General features: G+C 67.0%; 2 protein-coding genes across 8 annotated transcripts; one reads left to right on the forward strand and one right to left on the reverse strand.

The window, feature by feature from the left end:
- Positions 1-253: 253 nt before the first annotated feature.
- KLF8 (KLF transcription factor 8) lies at positions 254-19,160 on the reverse strand. 7 transcript variants are annotated; one of them, XM_070760073.1, is made up of 5 exons: positions 18,992-19,160; positions 3,871-4,381; positions 3,260-3,362; positions 2,989-3,125; positions 254-1,424 (listed from the first exon to the last, which is right to left on the reverse strand). In XM_070760073.1, exons 2-5 carry the CDS (start codon positions 4,367-4,369, stop codon positions 1,243-1,245), a joined length of 921 nt encoding a protein of 306 aa, XP_070616174.1. In that variant the 5' UTR covers positions 4,370-4,381; positions 18,992-19,160; the 3' UTR covers positions 254-1,242. The 7 variants fall into 7 exon arrangements, with proteins under 7 accessions (XP_070616174.1, XP_070616172.1, XP_070616178.1 ...); XM_070760071.1 differs by having other exon boundaries at positions 3,260-3,410; positions 18,992-19,114; XM_070760077.1 differs by lacking the exon at positions 18,992-19,160 and adding an exon at positions 6,525-6,803 and having other exon boundaries at positions 3,260-3,410.
- Positions 10,212-20,140, forward strand: LOC139171718 (collagen alpha-1(I) chain-like). The gene is made up of 5 exons (XM_070760157.1): positions 10,212-10,364; positions 12,597-12,824; positions 13,336-13,703; positions 16,801-17,184; positions 18,346-20,140. The coding sequence occupies exons 1-5, from the start codon at positions 10,212-10,214 to the stop codon at positions 20,138-20,140; spliced, it is 2,928 nt and encodes a 975-aa protein (XP_070616258.1).
- Positions 20,141-20,673: the final 533 nt, after the last annotated feature.

The raw sequence follows: 20,673 nt of genomic DNA on the forward strand, positions 1-20,673 counted from the left end.
TGCCCCCCAAGTGAATGTCGGCCCCAGCAGGTGGGAAGGCTCCCCTTCCCCCCCTCCCCACCAGTTCAGTTCACACCTGGGGAGGCCAGCAAATAACAGCTCCCACCCCCACCCACCCCCCAGTTGGGAAGGCCACCTGCAGCTCTGACCAAAAGGCCAAACAGGAAAGCCAGGTCTCCAAATCTCAGCAGAGGGACCACTCCAGCCCAGCCCACAGCGCCCCCTGCTGAACTATACACAGAAATGCATCCAGTTGCAGGTTCAAAATTTATCTGCCGTATTGCCTGTCCTGGTAGGTAGGCAGAATCGGGAACCAGCCTCCCGCCCCCCCCCCCCCCGCCTGATGGGGTGTCACAGTTCTGTGTTCCGCAACTTCTTCTTCCTCTGCCCCTCCCCCACCAAGCCAGGGGCTCTTCGGGGGGGCTCCGGGGGGGCAGGAGGGGCCCAGCTTTGCCTCACTTTCATTGGAGGAGCAGCAACCCCCCCCTTCCCTCTTCCCCCAAATGCAACGAAGTTTTAAAATTCATAAAAAGTCGATTCTGGATTCAAAGTGTCTCTTGAGAGGAGCTGCAGTCCTGAGTGGGAGGGGTGGGGGGGCCAATGCAGAGGAACAGCTGTGCGCAACCCACCCAACCTGCCTGGGAGCAAACCAGTTCCGCCCGGGAGGAGGCGGAGATTCCAGGCCAGAATTCAGACCCAGACTTTGTTTCCGTGCTCATAAAAAGGGAGTTAAAGGCCCCAAGCCGGAACACACACACACACACACACACACACACACACACACACACACGTCGCTTCCTGGCATGGTGCGATTTCTGTCCTTGTGCTGTGAGCCAGAAGTGCAAGGGGGGGGACACACCTGGCTGGGGAAGGCAGGTCCCTGTGCTGGAGCAGAGCAGAGCACACACACCCCCTTGGCAGTCTCCTGGCCTGGGCCCCCCGCAGAAGCCCCCCCCACAGAAGCCCCCCCGCAGAAGCCCCCCTGCACGGCCCTCCGCCTCTGTCTGCGTCCCCTGCTTCGCTCCAGATTCTCCCGGAAGCTTCCCAGCCACGGAGAGCGAAGACCCATCTCAGGGGGGGGGGCGGGGGGAGCGCAGAGACGGCTCCTCGCAGGCTCCTCCTGGGCAAATCGCTGGGTCGGCGGCTCTTTCCCGGCAGCAGCTGAGGCCCCGCGGGGACCGGCCAGCCAGGGCAGCCGCCTCGGGGGCCGGAGGGAGGTGGGCTGCAGGCCCCCTGCCTTGCTCACATCATGATGTGCCTCCGGCGGTGCAGGGCCAGGTGGTCGGAGCGGGAGAAGCTGCGGTCACAGTCCGAGCAGCGGAAGGGCTTGATGCCCGTGTGCTTGCGGAAGTGCCTGGTCAGCTCGTCCGAGCGGGCAAACTTCCAGGTGCAGCCCTCCCAGGTGCATCGGTAGGGCTTCTCTCCTGTGGGGAGAAAGGGGAGGAGAGGCGTGGGGCAGCTCCCTCAGGTTGCACTGGGCGCATTTGGGCCCTGGGACAGAGACGGGCCTCAGCCCCCCAGGAGGCTCCTCGGGCCCCTCCCCTCCCCCACAGGACCCCCAGCAGCAGCCAGCGGCTCACTGGGCTTCCCTCTCACATCGGAGAAAGTGGAGGTCACCATCCATCGCACCCCCCACGCAGATTCGGCAGGCAGCCCCCTCCCTCCCCTCAGCAGAAGGACCGAGCCCCCCACGCTGGAAATGCCCAAGACCAGGTCTGGCCACTTTGCAAATCAAGGTGGGGTAAAAGTAAAGGAAGGAGCAGCCAGATGGCCAGGTGACTCCCCCTCCCCTCTTGGCAGCCAGGGCCATTGGGGGGGGGAGAGCAGGCTGCCCTTCCTGGACCCTCAGGATAAAGGCCGTGCGTGAAGGACAAACGTTTGCCTGCCCTGGGCTGCTGCCCACCCCCCACCCCCAGGAGATGCCCCCTGCCCAAGGCAGCCAAGGGGGTTGAGGTCAGGCGTGGGGCAGCTGGTCTGGCCAAGGACGGGAGGGAAGTGAAAGGGGTTTTGTGCCAGCCCAGCCAGCCTGGCCTTCGGGGTGGGGGCACAGAGGGAGGCAGCTTGGAGTTGCCAAAGGATGGATGTGCTTGGGCAGAGAGAGCAGGTGGGATGGTGCAGGGAGGGGTTGCTAAGAGACGGAAGGATTCCAGGTTGCTAGGAAACGTATGTGGGAGGATCCGGGGACCAAATCCGTTGCTAGGAGGCCTGGTGGGCAGGGGAAGAACCAGTACTGCCAGCCCCACAGGAGGAGCACAGCAACAAGGAGAAGGGCCACCTGCGGGCTCAGCGGGAGGGGGAGTTGGCGGGTGGGCAACCAGAGGGAATCGCTGCAGCCCCTGTTGCCAGGCCCAGGCCCCTCACGTCTGGGAAGGAAGGAAGGAGGGAGGGAGGGGAGGGAGGGAGGGGAGGAAGGCCCTCACACCAGCCTGGAGCCGCAGGGCACCGAGAGCCACCCGCGTGCCTGAGATAGCCCTCAAAAGCTCCGTGGGGAAGGAAGCCAGTGTGGCACCAGGAAGTGGTCGCAGGATCTGTCTTGCTCTTTCCAGAGGTGGCTGGGGGCCCCTGCTTCTTCCCCCTCCCTCCTAGTGACGGGAGCACCTGCCTGCCAGGTGCACCAAGAATCTCCTGGGCTCCAGGGGAGGAAAATGGGGAAGGGATTCTGGGCTGTGGGTGCCCTCGCCCCCTTTCCAAACGCCCCCTGTGCTTCCCCCTCTCTGGGATGCGGGGGGGGGGGGCGTCCCTGAGGGTGGCGGAGAGCAGCGGCCGGAGGAGACGGGCAGTGCCAGGTGGGGGGCAAGTGGCTGCCAAGATCCAGGAGATCCCAGGACACAGGGGGAGGGGAGGCAAGGAGGGGGAGGGCTCCGAACTCTGAGCAGAGGGGCCACCGCTGCCAGCCATTCGAGACCCGGGAGGGGTGGGGGGGCAAAAGGAGCCGTGTGCTTCGGGCACCCGGAGGCCTCTCAATGGCTGCCGTGGGCGTGCACCCACCCGTGTGTATCCTCCGGTGGGCTTTCAGGTGGGAGCTCTTGGTATACACCTTGTTGCAGCCCTCGAAGTCGCACTGGTGGATCCGCCTCTTCTTCAGGTCGGGCGACTCCATCCGGGGGGGCCTGCCAGCCGAGGCCCTGCAAAGACAGCCAGGGGAGGGGGGCAGCCGGCATTCAGAGGGGCCCCCACCAGCACCGCCTTCCCCCAGACTCGCCTGCCGGAACCGCATGCCCAGCAGGACCCTCCCGCCCCACCCGTGGCCGTGACTCACTCCTTCTGGGGGTTGAGGAAGGGGGCCGGGCCGCACTCCAGGGCACTGTCCTCGCTGTCGCTCTGCACCTCCACGGGGCACAGGGAGCCTGGGTCAACTTTCACTGCCGGGGAGACAGAGGAGGAGGCCCGGTCAGAGTCCAGGCGGGCAGCTGCTCAAGAAACCCAAGAGCGGCCCGTCAGGCGGGCAGCAGGCCCAGGTGCCAGGACAAGGGCTCCGGTTACAGCCCCCTCCCCTCCCCCCGCCCCTGGGAGAGGCCTGCCAGGGAGAGGCCGCTTGACCACCTTGCCCTTGGTGTGGGGGGGGGCACTCCGTGTCTAGGGCTGGGAGGTTCATCATTGGGGGGGGGGAGGCTGTGCTGTTGGTCTCCCTTGTGACATAGACGTCTCTCTCCCCACCACGGCCGAGCAAGGCCGGGCCATCCAGCCCAGCACTGCCCTTCTGCTCAGCTGCCCCCCCCCAGGAAAGGCCACTCGGTCCTGGGCTGCCCAGCCTTCAATGCCCAGAGGAGACCTGCTGCCTCCCAGCTGCTGCCCCCTTCCCCCCGCCTGCCCTGGGACGGGGAGAACCCTTCGTGGGGGGGGGGGGCGCAGAGGGCAGGCGGAACTCACCCATCCCGGCGTTCTTGCCGTCCCCTCCGATCAGGGGCACTGTGATGGCGGCTGTGACCCCGTCGCTGGGCATGGTGGTGTAGACGACAGGCAGGGACTGGACCACCACCGGGATGGTCTGCAGGTTGCCCATCTTGCTGGGCAGGTTGACCGACGGGATGGTGTGGATGACGTGCAGGATCTGCTGCCCGCCGCTGCCCTGTGTGGAGGCCAGGATGGAGCCGGGGGACAAGACGGCCGGGATGGCCGAGGAGGAGGAGGAGGATGGGGGGCCCAGCCCCATGGGGGACATGGAGACCACGGGGGGCACAGGGGGTGGGCGGACGGGGGGAGGGGGCGGCATGGGGCCCTTGGGCTTGTGCAGGGAGAGGTCCACAGGCTCCGCCTGGGGCTGGTGGCAGTCCGTGGCCAGCAGCTCTTCGGGGGGCTCCGTCTTGATGTCGCTCAGCAGCACCGGGGGCTCCAGGGCCCCCTCCCCCAGCAGCGAGGAGGAGCTCATCCTGGCTTCAGCCTGCAAAGACGAGAGGAAAGGGGGCCCTTCAGCCAACCTGGGGAGGCCCTGCAAAGGCTCAGGAGACCCAGCAAGCGCCCCCTCCTCGGAAGGGCACCGGAGGGACAGCTCCTGGGGGCAGAGGCAGCTGGGGCCCCAAGTGGGCCTCTAGACCCACGATGCGATTGAGCCGTTTGTGGGTGGGCGGGGGGGGGGCATGCCAGTTTTGGTCCCTCCCTTAGTCCCAAAGGGGGGGGCTGCCATGGGGTTGCACCTGCCAGAGCTGAGCCCCTGCATCCTCCATGAGGGTCTCTCAGAGATCCCCCCTTCTGCTCCCCCCCACAGCTGCCCTCTGGCAGAGGAGCCGCCCAGCCTGATTCCATTGGCAGTTTAAGGCTTTGTGGGGGGGGGGGGGGGGGACTCAGCCTTTTACCTAACGATCCACAGATATTTTCTCTCCAGAAAACGAAAAAAGCCCCCCCCCCCCCCGGCTCAATGCAGGAAGGTCTGCAGGGTGCAGAATCTTTCCAGGGGGGGCTTCTTCCTTGCCAGACCCTCCCTCCTGCACTCCTCCCAAGCAGCACCTGCTGCTCCACCTTTGCCTCCCCCCCAATTTAATCCCCAGCCTGCCCCTCCCCCTGCCCCTCCCTCCCCTGGGCCGTCCCCTCCTCCTCCACCCCCCTGCCTGGAGTCGGTTGCCAGCCCCCCCTGCAGAGCCTGGGCTCTGGGCCCCCCTTTGGCCCCAGAAGCACCAAGAGAATGAGCCCCCCCCCCCAGAATCTCTCGCAGAGAATCAGAACCTCAGCAGGAGCTTTCAAGGGGCCCTGGCAGAAGCCCCCCCCCCATTGGGCTCCTCCTGGGCAACGGGGGGGGGATTGCAGGAGTGCAGGGCCCCTGGTTCTCCCCCAGCAGCTTCACACAGGAGACCCCAGGGCTGTTGGGCTCCCTGAGTCAGCCCCCCCCACAGAAGACCCCTCCCTTCTCTGGGGGAGTCAGTCTGGATGGCCGGGGAGGCAGCCCCACTCTCCATCGGGGCTGGTCTGAACCCCAGGCTGCCTGCCCCCAATGCAGGGGAGGGAAACAGGGGCTGCAGGGAGGGGGGCAGGAGGAGGAGGGGAGCACTCTTCCTTGCACTGGGGGGGGCAGGTGTGGGGAAGCAAAGCTCAGCCCCCCCCACACACACAAAGTCCCAGAAGATCCAGGCTGCCCCTCTGGCCAGTTGTCCAGGCTCTTCTGGGTAAGGAGGCAAACCTTGGCCGAAGCCCCCACCAGCCACCAAGGGTCAGTGAACAAACCACGGGAAGGGGGTGGGCGAAGTAGCCCCCAGCTGCCTCTTTCACGCTCAGCCTGGGGGAGGGAGAGGAGCCACCACTTGGCAGGACCTTTGGAGGAGCAGCGGGTGGGGGAGGTAGAAAGCCATCTTCGGGGGGGGGGCATTGCTGCTCCTGAGGCAGCATGGGTGGCGTTGGCCCCTCCCTCACAAGGGCAGCCCTGGGAGCAAAAGGGGAGGGGTGGAGGGGCTGCGTCTCCCCAAGCAGCGGGGGTCTTCTCTGCCCCGATCCTGACAAGGGCCGGCAGCGCTACCCCCTCCCCCGTGGCCCCTGACCTTTACTGCTTTGTCTTGGGAGGGGGGCAGACCGGAAGAAGGCCAGCTGCCCAGAAGGCCAGGCTGGAACCGGCATCGACCACGAGCCTCCCGTCCCTCCGAGGGGTGCTGAACCCAGAGAGAACCTGGATCGGTTCGGGGCCGGGGCGGGCCGGGGGGAGCGCAAGCGAAGGGGCCGCTGCCTGGAGGAAAAGCCCGTCCGTCGCTCAGCCGCCCTGCCAGCCCCGGAGGTCCCGCCAGCTGCCTCGGAGGCCCCCGGTCAGCACACCGGCTCTTCTCGGGAAGTCCGGGGGGAGAGACGGGGGGGGGGAAGAGTCCCTGGATCCGAGGGGCAGCCCGGCCGCCCACCCAACGGAGGCCTCGAGGTGGGGAGGACCGCCGAGCCCCTCCGCCCCCCCCCCCCGCCCTTCTTGGCCTCCGGAGAAACCCCTGGCCGGAGCCCGCCTCGCGCCCGACCGCCCTGCCCGGCTGGACTTTCCCCCTCCGCCCAGGTGGGCCAAGCGCTCCCCCACCCCCGGGCTCCGAGCGCGCCGCTTCCTGCCGCCGGGACGCGCTCACCCGCCAGGCCCTCCGCGCGGCGCTCGATCTCTCCGCGGGCACGATCATCCCGAGACGGCGGCGGCGGGTCCGGCAGCGGCGGCCCCCTCCTGCTCGCTGGGCAGCGGCTGCACTGGCCGTCCTCGGCGCCTGCCGGATAGGCGGAGGGGGGTGTGCCCTCTTGGCAGCCCCACCCTGGGGAGGGTCCGGCCGGAGAGGCGGCGGCGGCGAGCCCCGCCCGGAGTGCGACTTTTGCCGAGGCTCTGCGGGCCCGCCCGGGGCTGCGGAGGAGGGCCGAGGCCGGCAGGTGGACGGTCCCGCCCCGGGCGGGGGAGGGCAGGCGCCCCCCGGACCGCCCGGATGTGGGTCACCGCCGGGACCTGGTGTGGAGAGAACCGTCAGCCGAGCCCGCGCGGCCCTTGGCTCAGCAGCCCCGGGAAGACGCCCGTCCCCTTCCTGCCCCACTTTTCCTTCATTGCGCCCCCCCACCGTTTTTTCTCCCGGGAAAGCTTTGGCCCTTCCTCGCCCCCCCTCCACCAAGCGACCCCTGGCACAAGAGCAGGGCCCCCAGCCCTCCCGCTGGGCCTTCGGGTGGGGCAGGTGGTGGAAGGAGCCTCTGCTTTGACCTCAGCGAAGAAACCCTGGAGGGGGGGCATGGGGCCCAGTTTGCAGCGTTTGGGGGATGGAACTGATTGAATGGCCTTCAATGTCCCCACAAGCAGCTGGTCCAGCTCTTATTCTCCAGGTAAAACCAGCCCCCAACCCCCCCTGCAGCCCCTCCCCCGTTGCTCCTGTGGGGCCAGAGAGGATCTCTTAAGGGCCCCCCAGGGAAGCTGTGGCTCCAGAGGGTCCTTGGCAGGATCCTCGGAGAGGGGCGGCATACAAATCTAAATAATAAATAAATAAATAAATAATAATCCTCCCCCCCTTTCTACCTATGGCAAGTGGGGCGGGCGGTGGGTGAATGGGACCGGGTCTCCCTTCTCCAGCCAGAAAGCCCTGAGGCCCCAGAGGAGGAGCCTTCCGCCCCACTCGTGCCCATGGGGGGGTGGGGGCTCTGGGACTATTGTACCCCCTCCCCAGCTGAGGTCTCCCCCTCCCCCGCCATGCAGCCTCTGTCCAGGAATCCAGGGCCTTCCTCCCACCTGGAATGGGTTGTGCCAGTTCAACCTGCCCCCAAGCCCTGATCAGGTAGTGCCAGGTGGGGAAGCCTGCCCCCCTCAGCCTGCCTGCCCTGGCCCTCTGCAAAAGCCCTGCGGGGGGGGGGGGGGGCTGCAACTGCCAGGCCAGCGGGGCCTCCCTCTGCAGGCGGGGCCTCCCTCCCAAGGACAGCCAACGCTGAGGGGACAGGAGGGCAGGCGGAGGGGGGGAGGCCAGCTGGCAGCCGGGCAAAAGCCCTGCCAGGCTCCCCTCCCCCCCAGGCTCGCCTCCGCCCAGGCTGGACAGGCAATTCCTGCCCGCTTGGGAGAAGCTGCACGGCCGGCCCCCGCCCTGCCCGAGGCCAATCACGGGAGGAGCAGCCCCACCCCTCCCTCCCAGCCGGCAGCCTCCTCCCCAGAGAGAGAGGGAGCAGAGGGCGTGGGGGGAGGGGGGGGCAGGGAGGCAGCTGAAGGGCTGGAGCACATTCTTCCTGTCCTGAAGGGGGGTTGGGGGGGTGGGGGCTCTCCTCTTTTCTTGGAGGGAGGGGCTCTGGGCAGGAGTCCCACCTTCCTGTGCCAAGAGGACCCCCAGCCTCCCACTCTGACCCCCCCAATCAGAAAAGGGCAGGAGTTCCCCCTGCAGCTGCCCCCCCTCGACCCCTCAGAACTCAGCTGGGAGGCTCCCCACCACTTAGGGGGAGAGAACAATGTCCAAGTTTAGCCCTGCGTGAAAAGAGTGACCCCGACCCCCAGCACTCTTGGCCCCCTTCGAAAGGACCAGGATTCCAGGGGCGCCCCCCCTCTGCCGAAGCGCCCCCCTGCTGGAAGAAAGGGGGGCAACTCGCTCCTCCCCCACTCAACTCCTGGGGAACAGCCGCTTCTCTGGCTGAAGTCAGGGCTTCTGCGCGGATGGGGCTTGGGGGGTGGGGTGCTCAAGCCCCCCCCCCTTTTTTTGAGCCAGGCCAAAGCAACTGTCTGGTTACCTGTGCAAAAGGAACACAGAGCAGCAGAACAGTCCGGATGTGGCCCCATTCCTGGGGGGTCCATGAAGGGGGTCTGCACCCCCTCCCCTCCTGTCCCCACTGATGCCCTTCCTCCACCTGCTGGACAAGGGAATCAGCCAGATGAAAGGCCAGAAGCCCCTTCATGCTGCAGCCACCGGGAATCAAAGTGAGGGACCCTTGCAGGCGCCACCAACGCCACTTCCAGGCAGGCAGGGGGGGGGATGCTCAGGCGGGCCCCCCAGGGAGTCTCAGGTGGGGGGGGACTGGGAAAGAGGGGCCGCCCCCACAAGCCAGCCCCCCTTCCAGAGCGGGGACCGTGCTGCGGAGGGCCCAGAGCCACCAGCAAACCACAAGCCCCCCCTCCAGCACAAGAAGCCACTCTCGCGAAGCCGAGATGCCAGGAACCAAAATGGCTGAACTGCCGGGACACCAAGCCTTCCGGCCGAGAGGCTTCTGGAGACTCAACCTTTGCCCTGGAGGCCCCCGTCCCCCCCCCCCGGATTCAAACAAAGGGAGCTGAGGGGGCTTTCAGGGCAGGCCAGGCCGACGCTCTTCCCACCAAAGCCTGGAGAAAGACATCTGCACCCATCCCCCCCTTCTCTCTTCCTGCCCGAGGCTGGTGGTAGACTGCTTCCTGCCATGGAGGTTCCACGTCCAATCCCAAGCATTCCTGCTCTTGTGCAATCCTAAAAGACCCCCACCCCCACCCACCCCGTTCTTTTAGAGCCACTGAAGTGGGGGGGGGCAGGTTTTGCAACACCAAGTTTCAGTTCTTGCTTGCAAAGGTCTCCCCCCCCCCATCGCCCAGACACCTCCAGCTTCCCCTTTCCCCATATAAGCAGGAGACCCATGCTGCACTTCCAGGTCTGAGAGCTCCCTCCCTCCCTCCCACCCTCCCTGCGAGAACCGCCTGGCCTCCTTCAGGGGCTGCCCTGGAAATGGAGGGGGGTGACCCCCATGAAGGACCCTCCCTCTGGTGCCTCCCCAGGCTACCTTGCAAGCAGTAGCCGGGACCCCTGGCTCCATCCCAGGAAGCCTTAAAGGGGAGGGCGCAGCCTTAAGGGAGCCACTCACAGGAGGAGCCACTGCAGGGCAGGACCCTGGCTGTGGGCGCTGGACAAGCGGTGCTGGTGGGGTCCCAAGGCTACCCCAGGGGTCTCAGCAGAGAAAGCAGCCCAGGCTTTCCTGCTGGGGGGGGGAGCAGGTGTCTGGCTGGAGATCAGCTCCAGGGGGCTTGCAGAGGCACCAGTGGAAGACCCCAATCCCACGGCCCTCCCCGCAGAGATGCCCCAGACCAGTTACCCATTCACCCCCCCTTCCTTCCTTCCTTCCTTCCTTCCTTCCTTCCTTCCTTCCTTCCTTCCTTCCTTCCTTCCTTCCTTCCTTCCTTCCTATTGGGAGGCCTCGGTGCTCCACTGGCTTCAGGGCCAAGACGGGGTCCAGAAGGGGTCAAGCCGAGTGTGGAGATCAAAGCCCCCAACCTCAGGCGCTCCCACCAGAACTTCCCCTGCTGGGGTGGAACCAATTCCATGGCTGACACCCATCTCTGCCCAGGCCTGGCGAGGATGGCCGCTCTCCCCTGCAGCACAGGGCAAAGGGCAAAGGGCCCGGGGCCAAAGCAGGGCCCCCAGGAGGGATGGGGAGGCCGATTGCTGGGAGAGCCCCCAGGGGAGAAAGGGACTCTCGGGTGCCCATCAGAGTCCCTGGCCGGCTGCAGGGTGAAGGCAGGCTGGCCTCCAACCCTCTTCGTCGGAGAAGCGCTCCCAGGACCCCCCCCCGACTCTTGACCAAGTCTTTGAGCAGAGGAGGCAGCCCCCACCCCATGGCCCCCTTTGGCTTTTGGGAAGGAGCCCAAGTCCTTCCCTTCTGCTCCCTAGACTGCCAGAGCGCCAAGCGGACCCCCCCCCCCCAACGGGCTGCTCCCACTGCCCATCTCCTGGCCCAACCCAGGGTCCTTGCACAAAGGCAGGCTCGGCGGAGGCCCTGCACGAGGGCGGCTCCTGAAAAGCTGGGGTGGGGGTGTTTCTGCAGCTGAGGGGGGCAGAGGGCGTCTCCTGCACTGCAGTCCCACCCGGCAAGGGAGGGAGCCGCCCTGGGCAACCGCCTGAGCAGGGCCGGGATGAAGGCAACAGGAACCGCCTGGCGACGCCCTGCCCCTCCCAGCGCGGAGGGAGGGGGAGGGAGGGAGGGGGCACGCCAGCCAGGCTCATAGCCGACGGGAGGAGGGCGTCACCCGCCATCCTGAGCCAGGCAAGGCGGAGCCCACGATACCGCTGCGCTGCGAGGGACACACCCAGCCGCTCTGCTGTCCGCACCCCCGCCAGGAATTTCCTCCAGCCCGGCCTTGCCTCCCCCCCCCCACCAGAGGAGACACTGGCAGGCAGGCAGAGGCAGATGGCGCTGAGAGGGAGAGAGGGAGGGAGGGGGCAGGTGGCCAAGCCTGTCGGCACAGTTGCCCAGAGGACTCACACACCCAGTGGGGCCGGGACCTGCTCGGCATCCCCCCCCCATGTGGGGCCGCCAGAGTCCCTGGCTGGACCCGATGGGCACCTGGTGGGGAACCTCTGGGCCCAGCGACACCTGGCGAGAAAGGGGGCCACCTGGCAGAGGAGGGGGGCAGAGGAAGGTGCCACCCCCTCTCCCCTCCTGCCTCCCCTGCTGGGCTGCTCTGGTTCCCTTCAGAGCAGCTGGAGAAAGAGACGGGGAGGGGCCCGGGGAGGGGGAGGGGGGAGAAAACGCTGGCAAAAGCCTTGCCTCCCCCCATCTCTAGGAGAGGCTGGAGGGGGAGGGTCTGCAATCCTCAGGATGGGAAGGAGACCCCTTGCGGCAGAGGCCTTCACACGGGCCACGGTCAGTCTCCTGGGCTTCAAAGCCACAAGTCTTGACAGTTGTCGAGTTCGGGGGGGGGGGGGCTGCTGCCCTATGTGTGTGTGTGTGTGTGTGTGAGAGAGAGAGAGAGAGCGAGAGAGAGAGAGAAGCAGGGCTCCAGGGAGAGCGAGGAAGAAGGTGGCTAGCTGGGCCCGGCCCCCTCCCCTCTCTTCCCCTCCCTCCAGCCCCAAGGGAGGAAGCCCAGGGAAAACCCTGCAGAGCCCTCGGGAGGGAGCTGCTCCGGGCAAGGCAGGTGGGCCAGGAGACTCTTGCACCCAGGGCCAAAGCTCCTCCCACCGGAACTCCGCCTCTTTTCTGCCCACTGATGAGCCCCCCCCCCATCCTGCCAGCCATGTTCAGAAGTGTGAGCAAGGGGCAGAAGGCCCACGGGGGCGGGTGGGGGTGTTCTAAGGGGACACTAGCTGGAAGTCCCCCCCCCTCACGAATGCATTGAGGGGGCTTGTCTTGACCTGCTGGAGAAGCCCCCCTGACCCCCTCCTGCCTGGCCAGGCACAGTTTCCTGGGCTTTGTGGGGAAGGTGTGTGAAGGAGCCGTTGCTACGCAACCACAGGACACCTCCAGGGATGGGGGGGGGGCAAGAAAAGAAGGCTACATGGGCTGCGGTGGAGGGGGAGCCCATGCCAGTCCCCGCCCCCTTCCTCTCCCCACGTCCACCTGCCCAGCCCTCCCACCTGCCCCTCCAGCTCCCAAGGCCAAGGCACATATGGCAGCGGGAGGGGGGGCACATTCTGGAAGTTGCCAGGCAACCCCTCCCAGCCACATTCCAAAGCCTGCAGGGTGGTGGCCCAAAATGCACGGGGGGGGGGCAGGGGAGGAGGAGGAGGAGGCAGGCCCCATCCCCCCCTGGGCCCAGGAAGATCTCTGCTGCACGGGGGGGGGGGATAAAAGGGGACAGACAGGGGGGCTGCTGTGGGGGGAGAGACAAGACCACCTCCCCTCAGCTGCAACACCCACCCAAGCCCCACTGCAAAATCCAGAGTGGCCAGCTGGAAAATGTCCCCCTTTCCTAACTCCTGCGAGGGGGGGCTCATTCCCATCCAGAAGCCCCCCCCTCCTTCAAGGCATCTGTCAGTGGCCAGGGGGGAGGGGAGGCACAGCCCACCTCTGGAAATGTGGGACTGGCAGCGTGGGCAGGGGGGAGCGGGAGTGCCAGCCCAGCCCTGCAGCCCCCCAATGGATGCCGGCCGGCCTCTAGCAGCAGCCTCCAGCCAACGGTCTCCCGGACCACGGCAGCCCCACAAAAGGCCCTCAACCCGTGGCTGAGCGTGGCTGCCTTTGCGGCTGCCTGTGTGTGTGGGGGGGCCTCTGCCAGCCTCCCCCCCCACCTCCAGCAGCGAAGGGGCTGCAAGCGACCCACACAGAGCAGCTTTTGTCTTCAGGGCTGCAGTTGTGGTTCTCACGCACCGGGCGCTGCCGAGGGCTGCGCTAGAAACCCAGAAACCGGCCCTGAAATTCTGTGGGGAAGAGAGAAAGCGGACGGCCCCAAAGGCGGCAGGTGTGGCCCCGGAGGAGGCCCCCCCCCAGCAGCCACCCAGGCCCTTCCTGCTCTGCTCCGGGGCAGCAGTGGGGAGCCCATGCCCGTCTTGGAGGGTGGCTGCCCCCCCTAAGGCTCTTCCCGGCCTTGCCAGCCTCCCTCCGCCCAGCGGCAGGCTCTTCTGCCCAGGGCTGCCAGGGGGCAGGGGGGGAGAACAAGGGGCAGTGCCCTCTGCAAGGGAGGGAGGGGGGAGGGAAGGGCACTGCCGCAGACCTTCTGCCCCCCCCCTCAGCAGGGCCCACTCTGCCCGAGGCCCCTTTGCTTAGCTGCCGGCAGCACCTTCCGAGGATGATGCCCCCCCTTGGTGCCCCCAGCAGGTGCCCCCCCTGGCAGCGCCCACCCTCGCCCAGCCTGCTTCCTCCCACACTGGGGCTGCAGCCAGGGCGGAAGAGGGCTGGGCAGCTGCACTGAGCAGGGAAGGAGGGGAGGGGGGTCCCTGGGAAAATGCCTCGGCTGGCAGAGCTGGGGTGGCCGTCCAGGCCCGTCCAGAGGGCATCGTTGGCACGGCTGGGCTCCTCCTGGTGCCAAGAGGGAAGGTCCCTCCCCCGGGCAGATTCCTCCTGGGTGGCCCCGAGGCTCCCGGCAACCCAGAGCTGCTGCTGAGCCTCTGCCAGACTGACCGCCCCCACCACAGGTGGCCAGGCTGGGAGGCCCCCCAACACCCCCCCCCCCGTTCAAAAGGCGGAGGCCTCACTTCCTTTCTCCCGGATGGCAGGAAACAAGAGGCCTGGTGGGCGGGGGAGGGGCGAGAGGGGCCCCTGAAAGGGGGGAAATGGCTCCAAAGAGGGCCCCCCCAGAAGCCCCGCAAGGAGACCAGGCTGGGGGCCTCCAAGGGGGGCTGCTTCCAGGCAGCGTCCAATGGGACCCCACCCCCAAACCATCTTCTTCCCTGAAATCCCCCAGGCAGCATGAGTGCCCCCCACTTCCTCTTCAGCAAAAGGCAAGTGGGCGGAGTCCACCGGCAGGGCCACACCCCCTGGCATCAGAGGGCCTCCACAATTTCCCCCCAGAGGCCTCTGGGAAGAGGCACAGCTGGCACGCCCCCCTCCCCCCCTGGCAAAGGAGCTGCTGGTGCTGGCACACGGCTTCCTGGGGCCACCAAACGGGACAAGGGGAGCCTGTTGTGGGGGAGCAGCCCAGTGACCCCAAAAGCAGCAGAGACCTCTGCATAGATCCAGGCCTCCCGGATCAGACCCGGAACCCCCCTGGTCCAGCCTCCCCAGGCAAGGCCGAGCATGCCGCTTTCTCCCCACAGTAAACAGCCGTGGTCGGGTGGGTGCTCGGACAGGACCTGCCAGACCCCCCCCCCCCAAGACAAAGAGGCTCCGGGCCCAGGCGTTCCCGAGGAGGCAGTCCAGCCCGAGAAGTGAGCTGGCCCAGCTGAGGGACCATTGGCTTGGAGCCCGGAGAGATCCCAGGTCCTGGTCCAAATGTTCCAGGGCAGACCCCCGCCTGTCACTCGGCCTCTCTCCGGCCCCCTTCGGGGCACCTAGAGGTCACCTTCTCCAGGGGTGCTGTGGCCAGGGGCTCTGGGTGGGGAGGGGGCTCTGGGCAGGTGGGAAGGTCCAGGCAGCCTAGAGCCCCACAGCTAGGGGAGCCCCTCCTTCTGTTCTCCTCCATGGCGGTGGAAGACAGAGAAGGATGAAAGGCCCGGGGGCCTCCCCTGCAAAGGCCTCCACTGTCAGGCAGTGTTCAGCCGAAGGTGTCCCCCCCCCATGCATAGTATGTGGGGGGGGCATCTCCCAATCACAGGAGGAAGAACCAGGAAGGGGCCACAGAGGCTGCAGGGTCAGGCAGAGGCACGGGCGGTCCTCCCCTCCCCCCACCCACCCTCCAGGCACCCCCTCCCGGCTTTGAAAGGAGCCACCACAGGCAGTCCCTGTGGGGGCAGAAAAGGGAGGTCGATGCTCTGCTGCCTCCTGTTAGAATAAAGCCCCCCCCCAAGACCCAACACAAGCCAGGCAGCAGCTGGGAGGACCTGGGACCTATTTCACCTGGACTTCCAGGCTCTGGACTCAGGCCACTTACAAGATGAAAGCAAACCCAGCCCAGCACAGCACAGGTAGGAAACTCAACACAACATCCGATCCGTTGAAAAACCCGTCAACCGTATTGGCTTCTTGCATTGGGAAAAGGACCCAGGCGGAAACCCTCCGGCAAGGCCCAGAGCGGCTTCACCTCTGGCTGTGGGTGGGTGCTGTGTTGCTATTTAAAAGCAACACCACACACACACACACACACACAAGCCACCATGGCGGAGAGAGAAAATGCCCCTCGCAAAGCCCCCTGGTGGGCCTGGGGCAAGTGGGGAGGGCCGGCTGCCCCCACCAGACGTGGGTGCAAAGCGCCAGAAGACGCCCCCCCATCTGCCTTGAGGCCCCCCCTCCACCACCCTCTTCCGCCCTCTTCCACCTCTTCCGATGGTGAAGCAACGGGTGGAGCTCAATGGAGGACAAGTGGGCGGCTTCAACGCAGGAGCGCCACCCCTGCAGGGCCGACCCACAGAGCCTGGCACGGCTTGGGGCCACTGATCGGAGGGACTCTCCTTTCCTGGCCCGCCATAGCAGAGAGGAAGGGGGGGGTCCTTAGCAGGATCCAGAAGTGAGGCCTCCCTCCATGTGGAACACGCCCCCCCCCGTGGAGGTAAGGTGGGGGTGGAGACCCTGAAGTGGCCCCTCTGACTGGCAGTTGGGGCTGGGGGGTGGCTCCTTTTCTGATCCTGGGGCTTCACGGCTTGAAAAGTGCCCAGAGTTCTTCTGAGTGGGTGGGGGCCACATAAACCTCCCCAGGAAACAAACAAACACACACACAGGTGAGGGTCTTAGAACAGGTATTCCCTCCCGATCCCTTTGTGCCAGAAAGCTAACAGGCCTTTCTTTTTGAACATTCCCAAAGGTTTTTTAAAAAGTTACAGCCAGGGGGCCTTGACCCTTTCTTTTGACTCAGAGGGACCCCCAGGGAGAAGGAACAGGCTGCGGCAGGGATGGTGAACCTTTTCCCCCTCGGGTGCCAAAAGCGTGCCCACGCCCGTAATTGAAAGTGCCCCACACGCTCCCCCTCCCTGAGCATGCACGCATGACCCCCCCCTCCATGCTGCCACGCCCCCCCACATGCACACACACAGCCCCCTCCCTCGGTGCCCCGTTTCCTGACTGACAGTGGCCCCGCAGGCCCATTTTTTGCCCTCTCCAGGCACAGAGGGTCCCAGAGGGTCGGCGCAAGGCCAAAGTCAGCTGGCCGGCCTGCACACCTGCCCTGGAGCTGGGCTAGGAGACAGCTCATGTGCCGGTAGCTACAGCTCCGCGTGTCACCTGTGGCCCACGTGACGCAGCTCGGCCACCACGGGGCTACAGAACAAAAAGGGGGCCGAGCATTTTTAAATCTCTCCTGCAATTTTAGGCCACGCACAAGAATTCAGCTGAGATTAGTCCACTGGAAACTTCCTGGGGCTTTGCCAGGCAAGCGGGCAGAAGGCAGAGTGACCCTCGGGGCCGGGCTCTTCCAAAGGCTGCTCCAGCGGCACAGCGGGGATGGGCCAGAGGCAACCAAGCCGCCTAGCACGGTGCCTCCCACCATTGCAACTTCCAGACATCCAGACCCCCCGTTTCTCTGAATCTTCAATTCCCAGAACTCCCCAGCCAGCACAACCGCTACCAGTGCTGAGACCCCTGGGAGTTGGAAGCCCCCCCCCTGTGAGGGTGACCGGGCTGGTCCTTTGCTCCCCCTCCAAGCCAAACGGCCCCGCAGGCTCAGCTGCAAGGCAAGGCCTCTTTCCACCTGGGTCTCATATCTGGACAGGCTGCCAGGAGGGAGGTCAGCTTCTCCAGCCGGTGGGCGGCCGAAAGGGCCAGAGGAGATGGCTCAGAGCAGCTGGGGGAGGGGCAGGGCAGATTTTCTGCTGTCCAGGCGGAACTGCCTCCGTGGCACAGCAGGAGCCACGTCCACGGGCTTCCTGACTCTTCCCCCAAAGCGGAACCTTTCGGGATGGCGCTCGAGTTGGCCTCCTCCTCCGCACTCCTGCACTGCCCGAGCCCACCAGGGCGCATCCCCAGGGCCAGAGATGCCACCCTGCTCAAAACCGATGGAGGGGGGCAAGGGGAGGCAGGGAAGGGGAGGTACAGATAATGGGGGGCAATGGGGGGGAAGGGGCTCACCTCAGCTGCTCTCCAGCCAAAGAACCACAGCTGTAGCCCCCAAAGGAGCGTCTCGCAACACCCCATCCCTTATTTTAAGGTAAAGGTGCAATACCCACCTTTTTTTAGATGGCTGACATTTGGCCAAGGACAAGGAAGCAGGGCAGGGCCGGAGGATGGGCGGGAGGGAGGGAGAGAGGGAGGGGCTCGTCCATGGCGAAGGGTCACGAGCATCAGAGAAAGACTGTGCAGAGGCCATGAATTGGAAAGTGGGCGAGGTCAGGCTTCCTCTGTTGGGGTCTGTGGACTTTTGCCCGTGCAAAGGGAGAAGAACCCTTATCGGTAGCAAAGGACTCTGGAACTCATGGCCACCTCAAAGTGCCAACCTGGAGAAGGCCCAGCCCTTCCTAGACCAAAGCCAGCCTGGAGGACCTCGGGCGGAGAAAGGCAGAACCAAGGCCGGCAGTGCAGTACAGCAGTTACAGTGCCCCCCCCCCCGAGATAATCCGGGCTGCTCTCCCCCCTCAGCCCACCCGCCAACCTCACAGAGGAGGAGTCCTTGTGGGGAGAATGGAAGGAGCAGCCTCCCCACACACTTGGCCCAAAAGATGCCTGACCCTGGGAAGTCCATCAACTGCCCCACTGCCAAAACGAAGCCTCCAGTCCTCCAACGAGCTGCTCTGCCCCTCCAGGAAGCTGCCCAGCCGAAGCCCTCCCTGCACTGGGCAGTCCAGATCCAGGGATCCGGCTGGCTTCCTACCCACCTCGCTGCCTGGGGGGATCCCCCCAAAGCCACAAGGCTCCCTGGACACAGAGGGTCAGGGGACCCGCAAAGCCAGAAGGGCCCCAAGCCCCCCTCCCGACACAGAGAAACAGCACTGCGGGACTCAGGGGGGGGGGAGGACCCTGGACACAGATCCCAGGAAAGGGAGCAGATGGAGCCCCCCCCTTGGCACGGGTTGAGGCCACCAAACGCAAAGGGCCTCCAGAGTCCAAGGCCTCCCGCCCCCCCCGCCAATTCAAAAAGGCGGGGGGGGGGCAAGGAGGCGGGGTAGCCGGCACGGATCCTCCCCGGCCAACTTTCTCCTACGGAACGTGTGCGCAGTCCTTCCGCGCTCTCTCCCGGGGGGTGTGGGTGTGAAGGGCCGGCGCCGAGAGGCCTCCCCAGCTGCTCCCGCTCGCTCCCCCGGGCCGCACAAGGGCGCTCCTGGGCGAGTGCAGAAGGCCCGGCGGGGCGAGAGGAACCCAGCCGGCCTCATCCCACCGCCGCTCCCTCCCCACAGGGGAGCCGAGAGCGCCCCGCCCAGCCAGCAGGGCCAAGGAGGGGAGGGACAGGAGGCGAGGACACGCCCTCCCGGCCCCGCCCACCTGCCTCCCGCCCCCGCCCCCTCGGGCCAGCCAGCTCCTGCCTTCGGGGACCCGACGCCCGCGACGCCCAGGGCCGGAGGGGGCGCGCCGGCCTCGCCAGCTGTCAGCCCGCGGCGGCCCGGGAGGAGCGCGAGTGCGGCGGCGGTCCGAGGAGGCTCCTCCGGCCGGGACAGCCCGCAGCGGCAGCGCCCGCCCCTTCGCCCGGCTGGAAGGGGTGGCCGAGGGCAGCGCCGGCCGGAAAAGGGCCGCTCGGGGCGGAGGCTCTCGCCGGAGCTGCCGCCGCCACCTCCTCCTCCGGCCGCCGGTGCCAGGCGCGCTCTGCCTCCTCCACCGCCGCCGCCGCCGCCGCTTCCTGGGGTGGCGCCGCTTCCTCTTCCTCCCGCCGCCGCCCGGCCCGCCTCTCCGGCCCGCGCCCACTTACTTTGCGTGGCTCCTTCCGCGCGGCCGCCGCTCGAGGCCCGGAGAGCGCGGGGAACGGACGGGCGGGCGGGCTGCTGAGCGGCTGGGGCTCCGTCGGCTCCGCTCTCGGCTCTCTCCGCCCGGCGCGCTCGGCTCCCACCCCGCCGCCAGCCCTGACCCCACCCAGGGCTCCACCCAGCCGCGCCGCACGCGCTGTCAATCACCGGCCCCTGCCGGGCGCCGCGGCCAACTTGCTCCCGGCGGCTCCGGAGGAGGCTTGGCGCGCGGGTGGGGGCAGCCACGCCCCGCCGTCTCCGCAGAGCCGGCCGGGCGGGACGGCCGCCGCCTCCTCCATCCGGAGCACCGGCCGCCGTCGCTGGGAGGGGCCGCCCGCTCCGCCCTGCCTGCCTCCGCCTCCACCTCCGCCTCCCGGGGCCAGGCGGGGAAAGGGCGGGCGGGCGGGCGGCCAGGTGAGCGCGGGGAGGGGGCGGCCGGACAGAGCCACCCGCCCACCCTCGCCGAACAAAAGCGACGCGGCTTGTGGAAGCGCAGTCCGGAGATTTTGCCTTGGCAGAACCTCTCCGGCAGGGAGAGTCCGTGGGCCGGGGGGCCCTGGAGGCCAAGGAAGGAGGGGCGCCCGGGCTGGGGCGGCTTTGGCACTTTGCCCCCCCCCTCGGCGGACGCTGCCTCCATCTGCTGCCACTCAGGCCGAGGAGCTGGTGGGAGTTCCCTTCCGAGGCATACAGCCCCTGCCCCCCCCCCAGCACAAAGCTCCCCCCGTGGTCGTGCCTACAAGAAGCCCCTGACCGGTGGGGAGACAGGAGCCTTGCTTATGGGGGGGCTGCTCCCCAGAGCTCTAAAGGCAGGTGGCCGATCAACATCCTGCATTTTCAGGCCCCCAGCAAGAGAGCGTCCAGAGCCCTGTCCAGAGCCACCGAAGGGGAAGGAGGGGCAGCTGGTTGTCGGCCAGATGGACTTTGCTCCAAAGGTCCCAGGCAAAACCTCCGGCCTCATCAGCCGCCTGGGTGGAAGAGGGCAGCTCTGCTGGGGAACCATTGGCTGGGGGGCTGGCCGTGTGAAGGCTGCCCTCCGGCTGAGTGGCCTGGGGCCAGAGCCCCTGCCAAGGAGCCCTCCCCAGCCCCTCCCGCTGAGGGATCCCACTGGGGGCTGAGGGGCCCTTCAGCAGCTTCCTCAGAGGTCCTGGGGGGCTGCCTGGGGGCAGCAGGGGCTGCAAGAAACATCACGGCATGGAAGGACTGGCCCCCCATCCCCCGCACGCTGGTCCCGGCCCCTTCGGTGTGGATTGGGAACACCTGCTACTCCAGGGTCCTCTCCAGTCCTGCCAGCTTCTCCATGGCAACCCCAGCAAGTTACACCGGAGGCCGCCGTTTCCATGAGCCCTCCCCATGGAAACCAGCCCCCCCCCCCCTGCCCAGCCCGGATCTTACCGTGGGGGGAACCACCCACAGCCCTGGAGCCAGGCCTCCCAAGAGGGGGCAAAGAGGGAGCCCGGCTCAGCCACAAGGCTTGGCCTCCGGTCATCCCTCACCCAAAGGCTTAAGGCTTGTGGACCTCAACTCCTGGACAGGACAGGATGGACCTGGGGGAGAGAGGGAGGCGAGGATGGCGGGAGCAGGGGGACGCTGCCCTGGGCCTTCCATCTTCCCAGAAGGGCCCGATCGGGAAGGCCGAGACGAGAGTCCG

This window comes from Erythrolamprus reginae, chromosome 8, assembly GCF_031021105.1.
Source record: "Erythrolamprus reginae isolate rEryReg1 chromosome 8, rEryReg1.hap1, whole genome shotgun sequence".
Classification (NCBI taxonomy): domain Eukaryota; kingdom Metazoa; phylum Chordata; class Lepidosauria; order Squamata; family Dipsadidae; genus Erythrolamprus; species Erythrolamprus reginae.

Excerpts from the sequence above, each read along its gene's own strand:
- LOC139171718 (XM_070760157.1), top strand. The coding sequence starts at position 10,212 with ATGGCCGCTCTCCCCTGCAGCACAGGGCAAAGGGCAAAGGGCCCGGGG. Across the intron at positions 10,365-12,596 it reads AGTCCCTGGCCGGCTGCAGG|GCATCTGTCAGTGGCCAGGG; the intron begins GTGAAGGCAGGC and ends CCCTCCTTCAAG. Across the intron at positions 13,704-16,800 it reads ACTGACCGCCCCCACCACAG|CCAAACGGCCCCGCAGGCTC; the intron begins GTGGCCAGGCTG and ends TCCCCCTCCAAG.
- KLF8 (XM_070760077.1), bottom strand. The coding sequence starts at position 6,572 with ATGATCGTGCCCGCGGAGAGATCGAGCGCCGCGCGGAGGGCCTGGCGG. Across the intron at positions 3,411-3,870 it reads CGGCAAGAACGCCGGGATGG|CTGCCCGCCTGGACTCTGAC; the intron begins GTGAGTTCCGCC and ends TTTCTTGAGCAG. Across the intron at positions 1,425-2,988 it reads CCACCGGAGGATACACACGG|GAGAGAAGCCCTACCGATGC; the intron begins GTGGGTGCACGC and ends TTCTCCCCACAG.